At 42.2% G+C, this 24,412-nt stretch overlaps 1 protein-coding gene across 2 annotated transcripts in view; it reads right to left on the bottom strand.

The window, feature by feature from the left end:
- Positions 1-23,044, bottom strand: part of LOC120903403 — a 29,752-nt gene extending 6,708 nt beyond the window's left edge. Inside the window, exons 1-2 of one of the 2 annotated variants that reach the window (XM_040312823.1) lie at positions 22,420-23,044; positions 36-1,253 (exon numbers count right to left, since the gene is read on the bottom strand). In XM_040312823.1, the coding sequence (XP_040168757.1) occupies positions 36-1,253; positions 22,420-22,572 (1,371 nt within the window). In that variant the 5' untranslated portion in view covers positions 22,573-23,044. Of the gene's footprint in view, positions 1-35; positions 1,254-1,462; positions 1,844-22,419 lie in introns of those variants that run through there. The other variant, XM_040312826.1, reaches the window with a different exon arrangement.
- Positions 23,045-24,412: the final 1,368 nt, after the last annotated feature.

Genomic DNA, 24,412 nt, shown 5'->3' with positions numbered 1-24,412 from the left:
GCAGCTTTCCACTCCTCCCGGTACCGTCTACATACCCGAGCGAAGTGCGGGTTTGGCGCACCGGCATTGTAGATTAACTCCCGCAGTCCATCGTCCAGAAACTTTTGCACCTTTTTCGTGGGTTCGATCACACCGCCGAGAACGCGCGTTGTCGTGCGGCCATGCGGAGGGTTTGCGAGCGCCAGTGGCACCCGTCCGTCGGCCTGCAGTCGCGCATTGGCCAACCCTTTCAGCCGTTGCCACTGCTGGTACATTGCGTCTCCGGGATGGTACGGCAAAAAGGTGTTACCACCAACACCACCACCACCACCACCACCACCTCCACCGGATGCGGCCGCTGCCGCTGCCGCCGCCATCGATAGCATCTCCGTAACGAAGCGCTGCGGACGTCCGCGCTTCCCCGTAACATTGGAGTAGTCGGTTATTTTGAGCGTTTTCAGTCCGGACGAACCGGGCTGCGGGGAGAATTCCGTCGTCTTCCAGCCACGCTCGAACAGCTGGGGCGGCTGGTGTTGTCCAGTCGCCAACCCACCAGCACCGCCACCATCACCACTCTCGGCACCATTCGCAACGACAAACTGCTGCCCATCGCCATCGGAACTGACGTCATTGTCTGCATCCTCGCCGATCTCGTCCTCTTCGTCGATTTGTGTCTCCTGGGCGAGGAATTGGTTCGGATTGAAGTACTCTTCCTCATCGTCGTCTTCATCCTCGAGATGCTGTTGCTGCTGATTGCGGTTTTCCTCCTCCCCGTCTCGGTCCGGATCGATAGCTTCCTGCTTAATTTGATACGGTCCCAGGTCAGCTTCCTCACCATCGTTCTCCACCTTTCCCGCACCTTCCCCGTGAGCGTCACCATTGTAGGGCTTCTTTATACTCCCACTGCTGTCATCATCATCGTCATCCGGAAGGCCCCCGGTTCGGTGTCGTTTACGGTCCGTCGATAGCTCGTCGTCGTCCTCCTCATCCTCATTGCCTAGCTCTCCGCCGTCTCCATTGCGTGACAATCGGCGCCGCTTGCTAGACAGCTCCGGTGCCGCCGCCGCCGCCGTCGACTGGTACGAAAGATCGTTCGCCCCGACGATCCCGTCACCTGAATCGGCCGCCAGCCCGAGCTCAGCGAAGAAGCTGACCCGCTTCTTGCGCAGCAAGCGATCGTTCTGCACGCACTGGGCTTTGTACTTGAAGAAGGCCTCAATGCTGAGGATGCAGTTGGCGCATATGTTTGCATCATGATCATCGCGTACGCTTAGCTGCAGTTCCACCGTTGCGCGCAACATCGCCACCATCATCATGCCGGCGGGGATCATTCGTGTTCGGTCACGTGAGCCAGCAACGTTTGGAGGTTCAACCCGCGAAGAGAGCAGCGAGCATGAAAGAAGAAGAAGAAGAAAAAGAAGAAAACGATATATTATAAGAAATGTGTCGGCTGTCTCATTCTGCCGCGGTTTTATGTTCTCACCACAATTGTGGAATTTTTCAATTCGTTTGCATAGAGATAAAAATGGTTACCAAACACCACACCACAGAGTAAAACAGTGTACATACACCACACCACACACACATAAGCTGAGGGGTCTACCAACCGCAGGGTAGCGTCCGGGTGTGCCAACCAAAGAAAAAAAAAAACAGCGGGGCGATAAATTTGGAGTGTTCGCCTTTTACAGATTGTCAATTCAGAATCGAGCTAGGCCTACTACTACTTTCAGCCAGAACATGACGGTGGTGTAGGAAACTGAGACGAAGGCGACAACAACGACAACGATGCGACGATATTGGAAGGTTTTCATTCCCCCCGACCCAAAAGATAAGGGAATCCATCCCGGGCGCTGCCGTTGCCGTTTGGGAGTGAGCGCTTAACTTGCCTTTCGGGGTCGTCTATCAGCGACACTGCCAGTGATGGATGTGGGAACAATAACAATACAAAAGGGACGGGCAAAAAGTGTACCACAATTTTTTTAGGGTTTGTGTGGTTGTGTGACTGTGTTTGTGTGTGTTTGAGTTTTTGAAAACGACTCGTCACACATTAAAAATTATGCCATCGCATGGTGCTGCCGTGATAAGTGTGTTAACCTGTTGGCAATGAGCTGAAGAAGAAGAAGAAGGGATATATGGTTCGAACATATCAAGCCAGTTCTGTCTGGCGGTCGGTCGGACGATTGGTCGGTTGGCTTGCGCGATTGCGTAACGATGAATTCTTTATTTAAATATTGACATATCGATTTTAAATCAAACCTGCCCTTTTCCTGCACACTCGCACTCGCCCTGCCGGTACACCTCACCTCCGTGGTACTGTGTGTTTGCGTGCTAACCCCCCCCCCCCCTGCGAGAGTGCGTAACAAGAATTTAATACATCTCTATCTGTAACTCTCGGAAAACCGCCGCTCGACGGAAAACTGCTGCAACGTGTATCATGTACCATCATCATCATCGTGTTCGAAAAGGAAACGGTATTACTTCAGAGCATACGCATACAAACACACACACACGGTTGACTAACTTTATGTTTCTTCCTGCTGTGTTGCAAAACCACCCCTCCCCCCACCCCCTGACTCCTCGTACCGCATTTTTATTATTATTATTATTATTATGTTGCGCTCTAACCAATGCAAATGAATGGAATGAATGCAACCACGGTGGGGATGGCTGTTGTTGTTGCTGCTACTGTTGTTGTTTCTGTGCAGTTTTGCTGTATTATTTTCCCGTGTGGCTCATCTAATTACACTAATTGTGCAAACGTAAACCGAGCATCGAACGTTCGTTTTACGTTTCACATGTCTTTTTCTGTGTTTTTTTCTGTATAGGGCTGCCGAGGAGCAATGTATAGATATCCGTCTTACTGTACTGTATAATACATAAAATGTGCGAAAAAAAGAGTCACATGATGTGGAAGAACGGCACACAGATGAGGAGGTACAATGCAATACAATCTTTTAAATCTTTTTCTTCACAACACCACACACACACACACACCCATCGATCATCGCAGGAAATGGAGGTATTTGTGTTGAAGCTGGTGGTGTATGTAATAACATTTTTAATCGACCCCGGACAGACAAAGCGCGCATGTGGTTTTCTTTTTTTATCGTTGCTTTATAGAACATATTTGGCATATTGGCGTCCTCGTCGACCCCCATCGTTCGATCGATGTATTGATGTTTTTTTTTTCTAAAAATGTTTGTGTATTGTAGTTTATTTTTACAGCTAAAAAACAAAGGACAAACACACATATACATTTTTCAACGGCCAAACGGTTTTGTACGCTGGCGGTAAGAGGTGGGAGCAATGACAAAAATCAATAAAAAGAGCAATATTGTACGCCCATACAGCATTTTGTAATACAGGGTTTTCCAAGACAGTTTCGAATGTAGAAATTGTTATTCACCGCATGCCAAATGCTGTTCCAAATGGATCTGGCATTTCATATCCATCATATTAATTTTTAATTTCTTCAACATGATTTTTAACACGACTCAAGCTGGATTGAGTTTGACAGTTCTATGTTATGGTGTTGAAAATCATGTGTTGAAAACAAGGTGGATTTAAAAATATCAGGTGGTGGAATCAAGAGCATTTTGACAATTCGTCACTTGACGCAAGGTCCCCAGGATTCAAACTTTGTTTACATTTATTTAATTTGTTCATATAATTTATCTACCCCATTTTTTCGATTGAATATTCTTTAAAAATATATTTTGGGCTTTGAGAGTTCGTATTTAACATTATAACAATGATTTAAGTGTGTTGTTTCATGTTATTCCGTGAATTTATTCTATAATTCATTGTGATTTCGACATTTTTGAAGATAAAAACTAAGAAATCATTTTTTTTTTCAATTTTCATATTAATTCCTCATTATCAACGAGCCCCATGGACAATTTAAGTGACATTAAAACTCTTACTCACATGATTTTACGTGTATAAACAAATCATCAAATCTTTTGTTAATATTTCTCTTTTTTTTATAAAATCAATAGACACACAAAAATGCACGTAGTAATAAAGAAATCTGTTCTATTTGCTATGCTTTGTGTGCGGAAACCATTAGTTGACGGTTTTAAAATGACGTAAAGTACCTCAACTATGCCGCCCCCCCCCCCCCCCAAAGGCCCTTATATCCACCACCTGATATTTTTAATCCACCTTGGTTCAAACTGAAATTTCATTTTGAAACAAATAAATCATTTGACAATTGTTCAAAAACATCTTGGATGCGTGAATAACAATGTTTACATTCGAAACTGGCTTGGAAAACCCTGTAACTTAGTATATGCGTTAAGAGGAACGGTAAGCGTTTAATGTGAGAATTAGACAGGAGGTGTGTGTATGTGTGTGTTGAGGTTGTGTGAGAAGTCTCTGTTCGTTTGATCATGCAACCAACAGCAGCCCTGTGGCGCAGTCCATATTAAAGATTGTAACCGTGTACAGTTGATGTTGAGTTACACAGCTTTACAAAACTAGTTAATTTGTGCTTAATGCATATATATGGGAGCTATTCTTGCAACTCCGATTCACAGGTGTAGTTTGGGATCGTTGATGTTGTATCCATTTTGTATCTGTTTCTGTTCCAATTGGTGATAATTGGCTTTCTGTTCTAGATTATTTTCGATTGAAGATCAAATCCTGTTCTTTAATTAAGATCTGCTTATGTTGAATATCCCGGTTAGTAACTATTATGATCTAAAAGGCTGTGATCACAACTCTACCCTTTCATCCAATCCCGTTCCTGGACGTATACTTGAGCCATGTATTTCGGGTTGTGTTTGGGTTTATTTAATTATTTAATTAAGTTAGTTTAAAGATTCTATCCATAAATTGTACAAAAAAAACGTAAACAACAAAAATCATAGCAATATATTAGTGAATTGGTGAATTGGAAATGATGAAATTAATAAATAGCTTTCTACTATCCACGCTTGAGTCACGGGGTTTTGACCGTCTCTACAGAAAAAACTGCAAAACAACCCAATAAAAAAGTGCATTTCTATCTAAATTAGGTTCGAAAGGAGAAGGAGAGAGAGAGAGAGACTTTTGTAAGATAGTGACGTCAATTCCGAGTTAAATTTGCATAACATATCACATGCCGCATGATACAAGGTCAATAGTATTAAGTTTGAAACATAAATGTGCCATTCTCCGATGGCCTTTTCATTCGTTGCTTTAGCACATTTGGTGTTTGGTGTGTTTTGGTGTAAGCAAACGTGTTTAAATTTCCGTTGAAATCGTAAATTCCGCCACACGCTGCACCAAAACACGCTGTATTGTAAAGGAGCGTAAAAGTTTTATGGAACAGATAAACTATGCTTGTTGTTTTGTTTTGGAACTTTGTTCTTTACTTTTAACTCATTAGCGGTTTCAAGAATGTTTTTTTTTCTGTTTCTTTCGCACACACTTTTAAATGTAAGTAATTTTTCATTTTCTTAACCCTTTTCCGAACAGCATGATGTGTTCACTGCTAGGCCTACATATTCCGTGAAGTGAGTTTAAAAAGAAATAATAACCGTGTATTATTTTACTACCACAAAAACCCCGACCATTGGTGGTCGACGCAATCTTTCTACAGAAACATGCTTTGGCTCGCAGGCATTGCACAACGTCTGGTGGTGGTCTCGGGTATATTTTTCAATTCTCAGGCCATTTGCTTCGATGCCCTGGCGCAGGGTATTCCCCCTCCCCCCCCAACACACCCAACATGGAACAAAAAGAAAGATAGTTATTTACCATAACTACACTGAAGAGAGGAATTGAAAACAATTATGATAGAACCCAACTACACACAAAACCAGTCCCGATGGGGGGACACACGGGTTGGTAAAAAGTTGCAGCTTTTCTTGCGCAGTTTTACCATCGCACCCGACCCGGCCAACCAACCAACCTCCGAACGACTCTGACGTCGTTAGCAGCGCATACTACGATTACTGATGCAAAATGCTAAGTCACGTCCAATTGTGGCTACTTGCTGGAAGTTTGCAACCAATCAGGGGTTTTCAAACGAAATGAACAGGATTTAAATTGCCCCAAGGGGTTCATTGTATTGGCATACGATTGGGCATTCTAGAATGTGATGTGTTCTGGTCTAATTCTCTATCGCTTCTAAGCGAGATTCTTCAAGCATTGAGAAGCTCTGTTAAAAGATGTATGTATTCAACGTTGACAAACCCCGATGGGCAAAACAAGATATTCTAGACCAGCAGAGCGAGCTAGCAGCAACTATTAACCTTACACAGCTTCAAGAAGTGACTACAGGCACACACACAGCTTGCCCGCTTCCACATCGACCACTATATGGAGATGATGTTGCATTGCGACTGGTATGTTGATTTGCATTTTCTTTCTTTCCCCTTTCCCTGCCCCTGATCCTAATTTTGCTTTTTCCTTTTACTGCTCGTTATTTGCGCTATTTCATGGCGTTATGTTTCTTCGTTCGGTGCGTAGTTTTGTACTTATATTTTGTACAGGCAGTATCACATAAATGTGTGTCTGTGCTGTTTGCGCTTTACTCCTCTGCAAACGTTAAATCCAACACAATCGCATTTTATTACTGTGCTACATTGCCTCTCGTTCTCTCTTACACACAAATCTTCTTTCTCTGTTTTTGCCGACCTCCCCATCACTTCCATGTGCACCATGTGGAATGCCAATTTATTGTATGTTTTTATTGTATTGTTTCCAGTTTTGCATTAAAAAAAAACCTTCAACAACAACAAAAAACCCTGCCCCACAACTTTACACCAATCACCATTTTAAACCACTTGAATCGCAACAAAAGATACTCTGACAAACAAAATCAAATAAAACAAAAAGAACTCCATGATCATACACACACACACACATTTACCCACACTAACACACATAATTAAGACAAAAAAAGAGTTTACAATCGGAATGATCTTATTATAAAAATTTAAGTTCAGCAAAACACAAACGCAATGTTATTGAAAAGATATGTAACTTCCCCGTTACAAACATGTTTGTTGTGCTTCAAAAATAATAACAAACGGCATGGTATTAGCCTGTTGCTTGAAAAGGTCAGTCAAGTAATTATTGAATTCACTTTTGTGTGACGAGTATCATGTCAAGAAGATGGCATATTTGTATTTGCATCCAGTTCACTGATATTTAAACACATTTTTGACTTCAAATGTTTGATTATGTGTTTGATTTAACTTTTATTTCTTTAATTTCCTACCTACCAGGGTACGTTCAGCTAATTAATATAAAACAGCTTGTTGTCAAACATGTTTTTTTTTCAAATGGTATTTAAAAAATAAGATGTTTTAACATATCTAATGTGAAATTTAAAAATTATATTTGTACCACCTAGGCAGGTTGAAAATGTTTAATTCGGTTTTGGTTGTACATTTTGTGATGATAACCTGTCATTTGGTATATTTATTGCCAATTACATTTATGTAAATTAATTTTCGAAATCAATTTTTAAGTAACTACACAAAACCAACTATTATTTGCAAAAAAGCAGAACATTTGACAATCATTTTTTGCAAATAAAATATCAAACTCCCTAACAAAATGTACGACCTAACCGGGGAGGTTTATAACCATCAAGACAAGAGTGTAGTTTGGGCTTTGTATGATGATGTTTATTATTCACCGTACGACCAGCCAGACAGGGTGAAATATACAGCGAAATAAACTATTTGACAGGTAAAGCCAAAGGATTGAGGGAGATGCAACATCCGCTTTCGTTAATCATTCACAATGAGTTTCTTTTTAAGCGGAGCAGTCACAAATTGATAGAAATAATGAAAATTAATGAAAGTTAACGAAATGCTTGATTTTGAAGTTATTAGAAGTAATGCTCAAGCTCATTCAATTTGTTCATTTCGCTGTATATTTCACCCTGTCTCACCATACCGTCAGACATAATGGCTAAAGACGATAAAGGGAGTCACCACACGCAAATTTCAAAAATACGCAAATCCTACTTTAAAACGATGATTTACAAGCTTTTACAGCTTTTCAGACATTGCAGCTGCAGAAAATTCCGACTGATTATTCAGAGGAACGATCAATTTGCCGTTCGAATAGCTTATGTTGGAAAGAACGAGAGTTTTTCCAATACAGTTTTCTACAATTCTCAATTTCATATCATTGTTTTTCAATTTGCAGGATAATACAAATTTAATCATGACGCATTATATTTTACAAGAACAACAAAAATCATTAAAAAAAACATCGAAATTCCCTCCAAAATGGGAATTTCCCCTTCGGAAGAAAACTGCTGCTGTATACCATCTTTGAAGAAGGCTTTCCCCGCGTTCATGGGGCAATCCATTTCAAAGTTCCGGGACGAAAACAGATCCAGACACGTACCTCAACGCACTGGCTCCATACTGAAAATATCAAACGGGTTTGTCTCGAATTTCTGAACTTGTTTTCAGAGTAGGTGGACATAAGTTTTGCAAACGTTCTTTGCGTTGTTTTTAACACCTTTCGTAGCCGTATTTCCTTCATCTTACAGCTAAAAAACTACGATGCAAGGCTTTTGTAGTTTTTAGTTTTGCGCTTTAGAGTCTGATTTTTTTAGAACAGCCAATTTTACATTTTCCAAACATTTATTTAAATAAAAAACTGCCGCTACTAATGGCGATAGGACATTAATCGGATACGCAGGGAGACAAATTGATTTTATTAATGATCCAAAATTACCCAATAAAGTAATTAAAAGTAAAAAAAAGTATAATATCTTAAGACCCTCAAAAAATCATCTATTTTACCAGCGGTCGCCAAAGTATACCACCCCAATGAAAAATTAAATGTAAAATATTCAAGTTATTATGTATATCAAAAGGGATATTTTGTTTTATTTTTGTGAGAAAATACCTCGAAATATTACAAAATAATTAAAGCATTTGTTTTGTGCCTCGAGCAAAAACATCGTAAAAATGTCATATAATCATTGAAGCATCCTAAAAACAGTTCATTTTATGATCCTGGTAAGGCATCCGAAATTAAAAAAATAATAATAACTATAATAAAATATTTCATCCAATTTCATCGCAAGTCGACCAATTTCGAACAGAAAAGTCGGGAAAATTGAAGCTCAAAAGAAAGAAGGTAAATATAATTTAGCAAAAACAAAAAGCTAAGATCACCATCATATTGGCAACATGCCCCTTCGCTGTACGACAGTACGAGATGACGGAGGAAAAGTCAAATGGAAAATAACCCCCCAAACCAGAACCACTGGATCCTCAGCACAGCGCAGTCAATGTCTCGAATTTCCGTGCATAATAAAAATGAGCAATATTTCATCATTTCTCATACGCCGAAGAATTGCGTGCGAAATGGATGCGGCGGCGCTCGCGCGTGGAAATGGACGAGGAAATTCGATGCGGCATCTGAGGCCCGGAGTTCGGAACGGGTGGCGAAGGCGCCCCCCGCCGCCCATGAGAGATGTACTACCCAACTCCCTCCGACCCCTTCCTGTCGTCTTCCCCATTTTTTTCTGTCGAGTTAGTCGCTTGTGTGCTCCGGGTTTCTGTGCCATCACATTATTATGATTCGTTTTTCGTTTGCAACACAGAGAGGAGCTTGTTGTTTTTCCACGTGGCCTCGATTTTCATGTTTTGTAGTAGTTTGTTGTTTCGTCTTGTTTTTTTGCTCCTTTTTTCTGTGCGCTATCTGTATTTAACCTTTTTTTAAGTGTGTGTGTGTTTTTGTCGCTTTCGAAAACCGTATTCTACCGTTCGGTTTTTCCGTGCTACCTACTAAAACACTACAAACATACAACAAATGGCGAAACAACGCAGCACTTCTTGCCAAACGCAAAGCCAACAACAGCAGCAAAGCAGCAGCAGCAGCAGCAAGCAAGCAAGTAAAACAACATTCAACAACGAAAAAACATTAAAATATTCCTCCCCAACCGCCCAACGCAACCACCCCCTCTTCCCTCCCCCCTTTCCCCATCACTGCATCAATATACACGCACACACAAACAGACCAGCATTGGCTTATTATGATTTCCATGTTTTTTAAAAAGCTTCTCCCCGGCTTCGTTTTGCTATCTGTTTTGCCATCGAAAGAGAGTGAGCGAGCGAGCGAGCGAACGTCGACCCGGTGGCGTCGCGAGTTCATTCTTTCGATGAACGCGCGGTGGCCGCGCGTGGTGGGCCTTGGGCCGGTTAGGCGGTTAGGCTCCCGCCGGTTCATCATCATCGTTCCCGGTTGATCCGAGAGATCGATCCAGGACAACAGCCGAGAGGTGGGAAGTTGTCTGTCGTTCGTGTGCCGTGGTTGTGGGGGGAGGCGGAAGGGTGGTACACCTTTTTGTTGGTGTGCGCTTGATAGTCTGTTTTATGATTATTATTACCATTAGTCCGTACCATTATTGCTGCTATTCTCGATGCTTTCGATATTCATTCGTGCTAAAAGTTGAGGTTGATTCAAGAGAAGAAATAAACCAAACTCGCCAGCCAGCCAGCCAGCCAGCCAGCACGAACATCCGACCGAGTTCTTGTGCGAATGTTATTCTGAATCGATTGATTGAACACGCCAACCAGGCCGTTTGCGTTTGTGTTTGTAGATTCGTTCGATTGGATTGGAAAATTTTGAGCTCAGAGTTTATTTCATTTCATCTCGTGTTCTTCCTGCATTTTTCATAGTTTGATCCGCACCCGCGGCCGCCAAACCCCGGCTTACCCCGCCCAAATGGCCACACGATTGTGTATTACAGGGTTTGGTGGGGATTTTTATGGATAGTTCCCGACTTTATTTATAGACTGTTTACCTAAAATATTTATTTTCGTCTTTTTTTTTTTTAAATTTGGACTGTTGCCATTATATCGTGGGATCAATTTAAAAAAAATGTATAGAAAACGATAAAAAACCGTAAGACAAGTTCAAAAAAATTTGGAAACTAGCCAATAACGAGTGCGTTGATTTCAAAAATATTCCTAGAAACATCCAAATATTTTTGGAAAACAACCAAAAACCCTTGGAAAACCCTGCGTAATGGGGCTTGCAGTCACGCAGGCAGGCAGCCGGGTGTAGGGGTGTGTGGGATGGATGGATGCGACATAAATCGGATCAACCTCCAGCCGCCGCTGTCCAGCACTCTCTCTCTCTCTGGACGGACAGATTATGTAATTGTGCAACACTGACATATGCCTGCCTTAAGCACCCCTCACGCCTTCGGCCTCCCTTCCTGCTGTCCGTCCCTGTGTCTGCAGAATTCATGAATTCGAAAATGTGAATCGAAAGAACCACACCAGCCAATAGAGTGTATATGTATGTATGTATGTATGTATGTTTGCAACACACCATTAAAATAAAACTTTTCACAATTGTAATATCCTGGAGATTTGACCCCTATTAAGACCATAGTGCCCAATATGCCGGATCAGAATATGACCATCACCGTGACAACTGTGCGATAATCTGAATGTCAAAATAAAGATCATTCGTTTACGGATCGTTGTACTGACAACACCTTCAGCCTTCTGTTTATTCTTCTACTTTGCGATTTTAATCCTTTGTTAAAACTTGAACGCTTAATTCAAATTGGTAAAATTCGAGGTTTTACATCTCAGAAGTGGGATACGTCTTATCGCCTGCACCTGCTTTGCTGTCCAATCCAGCACGGCACAAGATTGTGTATCGAAGAGTTTGTTTGTTTGTGTGTGAGATGACGCTACCACCTGCCATTGCAATGCGCAAAAACGAGAAGCTTCTGTGTGTGCTTGCCGGTATAGGCAGCCAATTCGATGTTTAGGCAACGATTTGCCTCATGGCTAGACCAGATTACGCCAGATTCACCAGCCACAACGATATCGATCCCTGCAACCCCAAAGACACCAGCCTTGCATTTAGTGTGGCCGCCATCTTGTTCATCTTGCACGACAATGACGACACCGCCATTTAGTATGAATACGGCCGCTGGCTATTCTTTTATCATCGCTCATACTTGGAATACTGGAAAAGCTTCGCGCATCACTTCTGTTATTGCATGTGCACCGCACGCCGTGTTGTCATCGCCTCCGATTCATCGTGTGTATTGCCTTCCGCCACTTAATGGATTGACCCCGCTACCACCCTCTACCGCCGCGTCATGTTCGAGTGCTATGGCATCAGTTGTAGCATGCTGAGCTGTTGAACAACAATCATCGTGGTGTCGTTCAGTATTCAGGTTCATCCTGATCGACATTGTCCTTATGCTTGGCTGTAACTTCTGTAAACGTCAGCAAGACTTCTGGAGGAGATGCCGATCAGCGGCAGCAGTACTTACACCCACTATGAGATTGATTCAACCGCACGCATCACATGACGACATCATTCAGGATCAGTTCTTTTCGATATCAGCATCGTCCTCATGCTTGGCTGTAACTTCCGTAAACTTCAGCAAGAATTCCGGAGGAGATGTTGGTCAGAAAAGCAGCTGTGATTGAAATTGACCCAACTTTACGCATCATATGACGACATCATTCAGGATCAACACCTTTCGATATCATCATCGTCCTTATGCTTGGCTGTAACTTCCGTAAACTTCAGCAAGACTTCCGGAGGAGATGTTGGTCAGAAAAGCAGTTGTGATTGAAAGTATGTGAGTTATTCTCATTCTCAGCTCTGTTCAATAAGTATTGAAGATTTCTACAGTAAAGCCGCTCAAATTGAGGTCAATTTGTTTGTCAGGATAGCCGAGCTGTAATATCCTGGAGATTTGACCCCTATTAAGACCATAGTGCCCAATATGCCGGATCAGAATATGACCATCACCGTGACAACTGTGCGATAATCTGAATGTCAAAATAAAGATCATTCGTTTACGGATCGTTGTACTGACAACACCTTCAGCCTTCTGTTTATTCTTCTACTTTGCGATTTTAATCCTTTGTTAAAACTTGAACGCTTAATTCAAATTGGTAAAACTCGATGTTTTACACAATCCACTTTTTTAAGCCGCTACCCACACCCATACAGCAGGGACGACTATAATAATGGACATAAAAAAAAAGACGAAAAACTGTTAAAGCCCCGCATACAACAATTATGATATTGATCATACGCTGCTGATGTTGCTGGGTGTTGTTGTTGATGATTTTACTCGAGAGGACAGATACATACCCGCCCGCCCGCAGAAGGAGATGGGAGATAAAGCTGGTGAGAAAATCAATCCTGATTCTCACTCCTCATCTCACTCGCCCTTCAGTATCTCTCTTTCTCTCGCTCTCTTTCTCGCTTTTTGTCTCCCTTTTTGCTGTCCCCTTCAGCTCCATCCCACCTCTCTACAGAGCTCGCTGCATTGCTCCAACGCAAAAGTACGTGAGATGTGTGTGTGTGTGTGTGTGTGTGTGTGTGTGTGTGTGTGCATGGAATACACAATTAATGAAACGAGATGAGAAACTCAAAAGTGCAGAAGGAGAGGGAAAATTGTTTAAATGAAACAGCTCGCCAAGTATGGAAAGAAATTGACGAGAAGTTGTCTACATGAGTGGCTTGTCACAGGGGGTGGAAGAAGGGAGGAATGAAGGAAGAGCGAGGGAGGATTGGGGGTGGTGTGCGGATGAAGGCAATGAAACTTTAGAAGTACCATTTATCGACCCAGCGCAGCAGTACAATAACAGCAACAATAACAGTAATAGTATGTAGCGGCAAAACAGTACAATTGTGTGGTTATGTGGTGGTGGTGATGATGGTCATGGTGGTGGTAGTAGAAGTTTAGTTATTGCACTTGGGGTAGAGGCAAATGAGGACGCAAATTCCGCTACAGAAATAATGTACGTACGTACGTAAAACTACACCAACCGTAGTGATGTTAGTAATAAAACTCAACTAGACAAAAATGAGCACACACAACCCCATTGGCACATGAGTGCAGGGAGAAGAGAGGGAGGCGGCTGACTGCTTGCACGCAAACACACACCAGAACACAGATAGCGCTGCTAGGCGTAGTAGTCGTACACTAGACGAGACGCGCGCGTCGTTCGTATCTAAAGATTGCACATGTCAGGACAGAGAGAGAGAGGGGGGGGGGAGCGGGAAGCATTAGAAGAGTGGTGTAAGATGATGGAGCAGCACCGCGCACGTTTGGATCAAATCAAATACAATCGCGCAGCCTCTAAAACCCTTCGTTCGAGTGAGTGAGAGAGAGAGTGAGCCGAGCGATAGAGTGAGCAATTGGAGTGAACAAAAAAATATACAAAAATGGAATTTGAAACTACACACAACAGTTCGTAACAACCGAGCAGAAAAATATAACGAGCCAATCAATTCAATCAATTCAATGGTGTGCACGCGGTTGTAATAAAAAAACACAACAGCAACCGCCTCAGCAAATATACCAATACACTGAGAGAGGAAACACAATAAGATTAAACCTATGTGTTGGGAGTATGGGAGCGGAGGGACATATTGGGGGACGGGAGACAGGAGGACACAACACGCAGGATAAGGAAGGCGTAGAATATTCTCTCAAATGTTCAAATGGCTGTGTACAAAAAAAAAAAACAACAACAGCCAGATCGAAAGATGAAATGGAGCCGTAAAGGAGAGGAAATGAATCCGTAAACGAAGATACCAGAAGAAATAGAGCCTGAAAACGGTGCTCGGTGTTATTATGCATCATAAAAAGATCACTAGCGTGCATACACATTCGGGCAATATACACTCACACACAAACACATACTCGCACGATCTATGCTAATGGGGAGTGACGTGGCAGGGTGGAGGCAAGGGGGTTGGGTGGAGCATATAGTTGGTTGTTAGTTTGCACAATGAAACAAATCAAAAGCCGCTGCACAATCGTTGGATACACAACCGTTCAACCTAACGCTGGATGTGGTATTTTAAATGTTTTATTGAGTTAGTGTTTTATACACTTTCTGATATATTTTTCGTTATTTATCTTACTATGTTTAAAAATGTAGAGTTGCAAACAATTGATTTTTTCATAAGTCAGAAGTGGCTAGGGATTTTCATTTATTTATGGAAGAACGGTGACAGACTGAGAAATATGTGCCAGCAAATTTAAAACTAATATACCGACTAATTGGAAAGTGCAATAACAAGGACCAAAATCCAATGACTAATAATTACATAAAACTTAGGCATGATAGGCCTTTGATTTTTTTTGTTAGGTGTTCATTTGGTCATTGAAAATAGTGTTTCCCATGGGTATTTTGAACTCTTACGTTTTATTAATGATTTGTTTCAAACAATTCAGTGGCTGATTCTAAAATAAGCGAGAAACGATGAATAAATTGGTGAACGAATCCTGTAACTGTCTGGAAGCAACCCGAAACATTATAATCTTTAAGGAAAAATGATCCATTTATTTTGTACCTGTCCGTCATTTTGTCGTAAAATGAAATTATGATCCTCGCAATGGACCGGCTTACAGTATCTTATTTCAAAATCTTATAGATTTTTTGTCGTTATTGTTCCAAACCATTATTGACCAAACGTTTGAAGGTACCACCACAAACCCGTTTTTGTTTTAATAGCACCCCGACTAAAGGGCTGTAAAAAAAATGTTAGCTTGTGTGGGGTTTCAAATTTTTGTTTCACATGCTTTGCTTGTTAAACGAATAAAGTCATTGCCCTTTTTCGAGTTTTTGTGAACAAATCTTACACAAAATATGTAGACAGCCTATATACCCAGACAGGATACACCGAGTGTGAACTCGAATATTCTTATACTTCATCGAATAAAAAATACTTCATTTCAATTCGTTCATCTAACGAATCAATATGTTATTTGACAATCAAATTGCGGATGAAGTCAAATTTGATTTATTTAAAATATCAGTGGCTAGGGTAAATTTACCAGTATTGGGCAGGTTAGTGCAGCAGTTTCACAAAAACTGCTTGTAAACTTACAATTTTTATTACTTTTCATCAAAATGACGTTATTTTCGACGATAAACTATCGAATTATGTTGTGCTATTTTTTATTTGCCGTTTCAAATGCATTTTCTAGCGATATTCATGAAAATGCAAACACTGTTTTTGTTCCTATTTTCGGAAGTTTGCTCCTATTTACGGCAGGCTGTGCTCCTATTTTCGGCAACGCGAACACGGATCGGTAAATGTTTTAATTAATGCCAATAGGTAGACAAAAATGTTTAAAACAGTTTTACACTCTTTTTTTCCTAAGATTGGTGTTGAAAAGTACTTAGATTATTAATTTTATGTTGCCCATTTTGGGCATTTTGCTGGCAGTCACTTTGATGTAAGTTACAATCAAAGCAGGCATTGGAGAAATGAGACTGCCTGACGGCTATAGAGTACGGCTCCGACTGGCTTACAAATTATTATTTTTATCTCAAGTTATTGGATGATTTATAGTGAAATTGGTGATGTTTGATACAAGAAATGTGGTTTTATGTGTCGACATACGCGTTACAGTTTTCTGACCAAGTTATACAGGGTTTTCCAAGCCACTTCAATGTTGAAACTGGAAATTTCAATCACGTTAAATGTATGCTGAAGGCTGCACGGGTGAATTCAAGTCTGAAAAGCCAGTTCAATACAAAATGTTTTGTTTTCAAAATCGTTAAACTATTTTTCAATATCGGTATAAGCCATTTCGATCTGTCAGTTTGGCGGGCTCTCGCCACTATGGGATAGAAGGAAATGCAATACGTCAAAATGTTCAGTGAGTGAGGTTTTCTGCATACTATTGGCATACTGCATACCGAACTATTGGCTAAAAGCAAATCTGCCGAAACATGTTGAACTCTGCACATTTTGTTTGATATTTTGAAAAATATGCATGGAAATGATGTGAAACTTTGTATATAAATAACAAATAAGCAAATCTCTATGTAAAAAATATGTGTTGATACAATTTTCAACGCGTTTTTGCATAATTACCAGTTTTTAGTTACCCTGCCGAAAACAGGTACACTGCCGAATACTGGTACAGTTACCCTATTATGTTGTTGTTTTGATTTAAAAATAAAAACATTCGAAATAGCTTTGCCTTTGTACAATTATTGTATGAGAATTTGATTCTTCTTCTACTTGGCGTTACACGTCCTACGCGGACATGCCAGCCTATACAGGCGTGTTCGAGACTTATAAAGTACCACACAGCCAGATAAATAGTCATAGGCTATAGGCTTGAACCCACGCCGGACATGTTGTTAAGTCGTACGAGTTGACGACTGTACCACAAGAACGATCAGAGAATATTATTGGTTCATCTAAAAAAACCTTTTCGCAAGATTTTCCTCATCGCATGGTCACATTTTCCTCGTTTCGTGGAGAACCTGCCGATGGTGTTGGAAAGCGGATGCGAAGGCGGTAGACAGCAGCCAGACTGCGAACACTTGCTGCTTTTACACCACAGCGTGGAATAAGAAAGGCGAAAAAGGGAGAGAAAGAGAGAGAGAGCGAGAGAGAGAGACAGAGAGAGAGAGAGAAAGAGAGCAATCGAATGAGAAAATGCGAGTGAATTGCAAAAATGTGAAACAGATTCTTTCTCACCAAACAAACGTACTCCTCCCGGGGGATAGAACGGCTCAGGCTGCGAGCTTTAGCAAATACAACAGCAACGCAAAGAAAATCCACATCTTGACATACTTTGACCTTTCTCCTATTTGCTAGCGGAATAAATTGATGATCATTTCCGGAGCGGAGAAGGAGAAGCAGGAACAGGACTGGGAGGGCTCGCATAGATGATAGAGATCAGATTTTGAAGCAGTAACAGAGCAGCATGTATTAGTGTGAGTGGGGAATTCATAATAAAACACATTTGAACATCGAATGTCCTGAATATGTTTGCCCGATGGAATCACACAATTTATTCTACCCCTCCCTCCCATGCTGGTGTGCTGGTGTGTATTATTATCATGGATCTGACGATACGGGCCTGGCAAGTTCAGATATCGTTTCATTCGTCTACTAAGCATGGTGTGCCATAAAACCCATACACAAGCCAAGATAAGCGTAAAGAATGATCTAACAATGTGACTCGTGGTTGCAGTCATCGTTGTCGTTGTCGTTGTCGTTGTCGTTGTCGTTGTCGTTGTCGTTGTCCTCTTCACTGACTGACGGTCGGAAGATTGTTAATTTTGTGTCTAAATTGCTTTTATTTAAAGCTAAACTAACACATGCACAGCCAGCAAGAGCGCTATATAGAGCCAAAGGGAATGACGTGCAGGTTCCGGGGCCAGCGAGCGAAGGATTTTAAATGAACCAACAGCACACATATAAAAACGAGTCACAGTAATAAAAAACAATCGTTATAAATGAGAGAGAAAAAACAATCTTTTTTTACAACACACCGAAGGCGAAAGACGAAGTTCAATTTACGTAAAATAAAACTCAAAGATGGGAAAAAAGCGATGGAATGTAAAACTCAATACCACCAGACGAAGAAAAGTACAAGGGGGGGAATAGAAGTAGAGTACGAACCGCACACACACACACACACACACACACACACACACACACACACACACACACACATACATCGCATAAGACTGCATGAAAAAGCAGAACGTGAATACATGAGTCGCCAAGAAAAGAGTAGAAGTACGAAGATTAATGATCGTCTATAAAATGCACATTTTCTTTGCTTCAATACCAAAATTAAAAAAAAAAAAGTGAGAGCAGGACGGCCGATCGCCAAGTTCATAGTTTCGTTCTCGCGCAAACATCGCTTCCACCCATCCCGACCACTCTCTCTGTTCCATTACCCTTAGCCCTTTCAACGAGGAGAGCACTTCTTTCGCTTATCCGATTAAAGTACACCGTACAGCCAGCCAGCACGCGGGGGAACGAGCGAGAAAGCAGCAAAACAAACTCCAACAGAGCAAGCGAGAACGAGCGAGAGAATTTAAGTTAACGAAGCAACAACAAAAAACCATACCGGAGCATATGACAGCAACAAATGGGTTGAAGGGACGCCACGGGGCGTTGGGGAAGGTGGTGAGAAGGCAAAAATAAGTTAATACAGAAGAGAGATAGAGGAAACATAGCATATCTCGTTACCGTTTTCTCTAGTACCGACCACCCTCCTCCACATTCTCACTCCCACTGTATCTAGCTGCCGCCACCGCCGTCGCTTATCCCTTCCATCTCTCCTGCATCCACTAAATCCTATGCTGTACACGGCATTCATAAGTAAGCGCTCCACATACATACATACATACATGCATGCCGAACGTTGTTAACAAACACACACGCAAACACTCACACAGGGATCCGGAGCGCGGAGCTGAGGCAAATGTTTTACAAAACTCATGAAACTAAATTACACTTTTGTAACTTCATGAAAATGGGCTATTTGCGTTATGAGTGTATTTGCGCTGTGTACTATTAAATGGGAGCGCGAATACCACGATGAGAGAAGGTAGCTAGAGAGAGAGAGAGCAAGAGAGTGAGAGAGAGAGGGAGAGAGAGAGAGAAAACTAAGGCGTGTGAGAGTGAGAGCAGAACGGAGTAACAGTGATGGACGAAAGTTTAGTTGCCGGTTGACCGACAGTTTACTAGATTGGATGGATTTTATGCTCATTCGCTAAGGACAGACAGCAAAGGTTGTTGCACAACGGCACCAAAAGATACTGAGACAGCGGGAGGCAGGGCGGGGGGGGGGAATGGGAGGTTGTTTGGAGAAGTATGGAGAGATTGTCGTTAAAGAATACTAGATTTGCTTTTCTTCGTGCGCTTTCAAATGGAGCAAATATGGAGAGAATGGTAACGCAATCCTCGCTAACTGTGACTGACAGAGTGTGCACTTTAGCAGCCGCGGCAGCCCCGATCTCAAAAGGGGAAAAGATAAATGCTGAAAAACTGATGGAGCCGTGGTGTAGTGGACGAGATTTAGTTAAGCGACGAGCGTAAAGAGATAGAACCTTTTAAAGCAAATGGAGACAGAACTTCAACACAGTCCCACCAACACGCCCGTGCCCGTTGGGGGACGGACGCACACACTGCTAAATGTGTTGGAGCCAAGTGAAAAGCATAAAACATTCTTCACAGTTATTGCACTGTACAGAGCCGAGGGGCAGCTCGGATGAGGCGAACGCAAGCAGCAGCTCTGGGTTTGTGCACAGCTTGGTAAAAGACCTAACAATATAGCGATATTTTTCACAACATAGTGTTAAAACGGGAACGCAGCACGACGAACGCAAAGCGAACGACGACAATTGACGCTCTGGTTTCAATTGTCAAAAGGAGAAAAGAAAGATGATCATACCAGGGGGGGGGGGGGGGAGGAAGGGGGGGGGGTAGAAGGAAAAGAGTCTACTGTCCGCCCCAATACCAGGGCTCCCTCTCCAACAATCCAGAGCAGCAATAATGTGAATAAATATATAACAATTTGGAAACTTCAGACCCAATTTCGTCATGTGCCGAGACACGATGGATTGACTTGATTCGTAAATTTAACGAAATGAATTTTAAAGAATGAGCATTAAACCCACGTAGCGACAGCGAAGACGGGCGACAGACGAACGAAACATGCTTCCCGAAACAACCGATCAAAAGGGAGAACAGATCATTCCAAACACGGAAAGTTGAGCTTTTTCCCTCGTTGTTTGGCAAAGCTTCCTACTAAGCCTGTGTTTTTTTTTCTCTCTTCTATTCCACGAACCATCGTTTGAACGGTTTTTGACTTTGAATGGTTTTAGGAATTCTTACACAATTACACACACCCGTCTAAGCATTCATAAAATGATGAAAAACAAAAAATAAAAACCACTTCTACTACAGCCTTCATTCCTTCCCCATGCCGTAAAACCTGAAATGAGAACTATCTATGGGTAACATACCAAAAACATCGAAACACCACTAGCACCAGGGATGATCAACCCGTTTAGGATAAATTGTTTAACCTTTTAAAAAAATATATTTTATGTATCAAAAGGTACCAGGTTCGGTTTCTCCCCGATAAAAAATATATCATGACAAATTGCAAAACAAATCTTCAAACAACACAACAAATTCGACGATCTTCTGTCAAAGTCAAGTAGCAATTGGGAAAAGACCAGTAACAATTTTCCTCCGGATTGGCACAAAATGGTCCCACAGCTTTCAAATAAACTTTTACAAATTTCAAATTTTCTTCAATCAATCAGTCTTCAATGCAAGACCTTCAAATATCAAATCAATCAACTAACAGTTTATTTTGAACCAAACGTATATTACTTTCTACGTACTGGGTTATAGTCATTTCAAGACCATTTTATAAAACAGTGTGTTCCAGTGTCACAGCCCAAAAGCATACTACAAACACAATTGTCATAGATATTGAAAACTCTTTAATGACTGTAACAATCATTCAATCATAAAATTGCCCCTTAAGGCAGACATGTCGTTGCCCATCCCTGCACTAGTCAAACGGCTGGCTTAAACTTGCCTTGTATAGGATGAATGTACGCTATTTCTCGCCTTCCTTGAAAGTTGCCTTTTATAATATGCCAGTGTGCCAGTGTGTGTGTGGGTATGTGTGCGCGCGCGCCTGTGCATGAATGTTTTTGTGTGTTGTTTTATTATTGCTGTTACTCTTCTTACGAAAGCAAGAAAAAACAACAAGTCAGGCAATTAAACTTTGAATTATCCATTTCCCTTATTCATACTCTCGTGCCATCTCCCTTGCGCTCGCACACTGCGTCGTATCACATCTGGCGTGCGCTGGCTCTTTCTTTCGCACGCACACACACCCGCCGCGTGGTGGTTGCACTATCTTTAGCTCGTTCTATGGAACTATGCTGAGGAAGGGAGCGGGCTGCGGGAGGCAACAAGCAACCACTCCACTCCACACACACTGTCTACACCCCCTTTCGCGGGCCGGTCACTGCTCCATGATAATAATAATGGAATTGTGAATGCTCTCGCGCTCTGCGTTTCCGCCACACTACTGCCATTATGTTCCTTTGTATCTATTCCATTCTTGGCCTTTCTACACTTTATCGATTCTTCACTGTTTCGCTAGTACTACTGCCTAACCTAACTTCAGTTCCCTCCCTCCCTCAGCAACCCCTGCCTTTTTTTCTGCCTTTATCCCGAGAATGCCAGCTCTGCTTAAACTGAGCCGCACGAGTTCATGCCTCAGCACCATGTGTATTTATTACGAAAGAAGTAGAAGAAAGGAAGAATAAAAAACATTCGACCCACCCAACGCCCACACGTACACATACATACATAGAATGGCCCCAACTAACTACGGTAAGCGTCGATATCTTGCGAGTAAGAGCGAGAAGATGCATAGATTCGTAGGCCAATCTAAGTAACCACCTTCCGCAATTTAAAGCATACATGCATTCAAAAGATCACATTTCTGCTTCTTACAGTAAGTATTATTGGAATAATAAAATCTCATTCGCTTGCTTTTCTCTCGCTCTTTCTCGGTCGTGTGTTGTTTTTCTCTGCTGCTTCTGCTAGGAATTCCAATCAAAGACAGCCACATTTGAACTACTTGCCTAGTAGAAGAAGCGAGCGAGTGCCACTTACCGTTATGGTGGTGCAGTCGAATATCTTATGAAGCAGCGCTTTGTTCGGAATGTTTGGCGCAGGAAACAAGGGGCACAGGTCTACCGCCTTGTTGAAGCACAGTCGACAGAACTGACCATCCCGCTGTTCCGCCTGCGGATCGGATTCGTACATTTTTGGCCACCGTTTTTTTGCCCGAAGCTGGCACGATCCGCGTATCTGTGTGACGATGTTTTGTGGCCCAAGTTCTATGCTCAAGCTGCTACCACTACCACTACCACCCGTCGACTACCCTCAGATAGCGCGCGCACAATCAACTCTCTCCATCATGGGGGCGATCTCTTCTATTCACCACGCTTGCCCCCCGCCCGCAAACCGATCAGGACAAGGTGTAAAAACAGTCGACAGGGCACCGTTTGGTTTCACTTCCTTCCGATACGGTTGCTCTGTATGGCGCGTCACAGTTTGCCAGTGTTTAGTGATTATGATACTTTTGAAACTGCCACATCCTAGATCGCTGTCGAAGGACCGCACACCGAGCGAGCGTCGGAATTGCACATTGATGCCAATTGGACAACAATGGCGCGGTGAACTATGAGCAGGTGTGGGCGAGTCGTGGGCAACACCCGGGAACCAAAACGACCAGTTGTTTAACGCCGGAACTGACAGAGCGAATGAGCAGGAGCGAACGATTCCGCCACTGTGCACAAATTACACAATTATGATGTTGTGCAGCCCCACCACCCTCTCCACCTTTTTTTCACTGTTTCATTGCATTATACAAGGCTTCCCTTCCCCCCTAGTCGAACCTATACAACCCATCGTGTAGGTTGGTTTAGCGATCTCGGTACGAACAAACAAACAGAAAACTGGCAATTTTCGATTACTCCCATTAACAAGCGCAAATCACAAACACAGACACAATGCACACCGACGACGATGGTTGTGCTTCACTACCGAACCAAGTTTAGCCGTGCGCACACAAAATACCAAATACGACCGCGATCGCAGCAGGCACTACTGCGGTTGCTACTACACCACCGCTTACTGTTAACGGGGTTTGAATGAATATATGCCACCACCGCCCAAAAGCGGCACCCAACGTGACGGTTTGTTTTTAACACGCGTGAATCTATGTTACCACCGCGTGTGTGTCACTATTCGCTTCACTTTCTTGACTATTATGTCTTCGCGGCTTCTAACGGTGGTTCCTTGATCGAGGCGGCGGTGCACCGTTTTGCTGCCGTTCTGTGGTCGACAAAATGCAGCTACTACGCACAATACGGACACTTTGCATAATTTGCCACTTTCGGGTATGTAGTAAACTCAATTGCCAAATCATTTGTGCAGGTAACTTAGTCTACAGTGTATTTTCGTTCACTTTTCTTCGGTACATTTCGTCGAAGAATTCTGGATTATCACGATGCAGGTATCGGCAATCACATTGAAGCACACACATATACACACAGTCACGTGCTTTACGATGTCGTCCGATTGCTTCTAGCTAATCCCGCTTAATTTACGTTGAACAAAAAAATGAGAAAAATAACAATAAACGAAAATAATGCGGAACGATTCGGCAAAGACACGCTCGTACGCCCGCCGCGTCCGTAGAACGGTTGAAGAATGAGTGAAATAGACTAGCAACAACGTGAGCGTACCGGCGGCAATCAGCGTTATTTAATAAGCGCGAAAGAGAAACAGTATGCCAACCTCCAATTATCTGTACGCTTTACTCATGAAGCGACGAAGCGCGTCCAGCTGAGCAGGGAGTACCAGTGCCGTATAACCCCCTAGCGCTAAATATAAACATCGAATTTGAATAGCTTTGTTGTAATAAAATTCCGATCGATTCACTGTATAGACTGCAGGTGCCAAACAAAAAATCGTTCATTACAATTTCCTCCAAATTACATGAAAAACTACTACATCAAAATAAAAGTTTAGGCAGTTTTGATAAGTTTCTGTTTTCTCTTGAAAATTATAGGCCCTATTTTGTATTTGATTGTGTCGT

The sequence above is a fragment of the Anopheles arabiensis genome, chromosome 2 (assembly GCF_016920715.1).
Source record: "Anopheles arabiensis isolate DONGOLA chromosome 2, AaraD3, whole genome shotgun sequence".
In the NCBI taxonomy this organism is placed as follows: domain Eukaryota; kingdom Metazoa; phylum Arthropoda; class Insecta; order Diptera; family Culicidae; genus Anopheles; species Anopheles arabiensis.
This window is presented reverse-complemented; position numbering and strand designations above follow the sequence as displayed.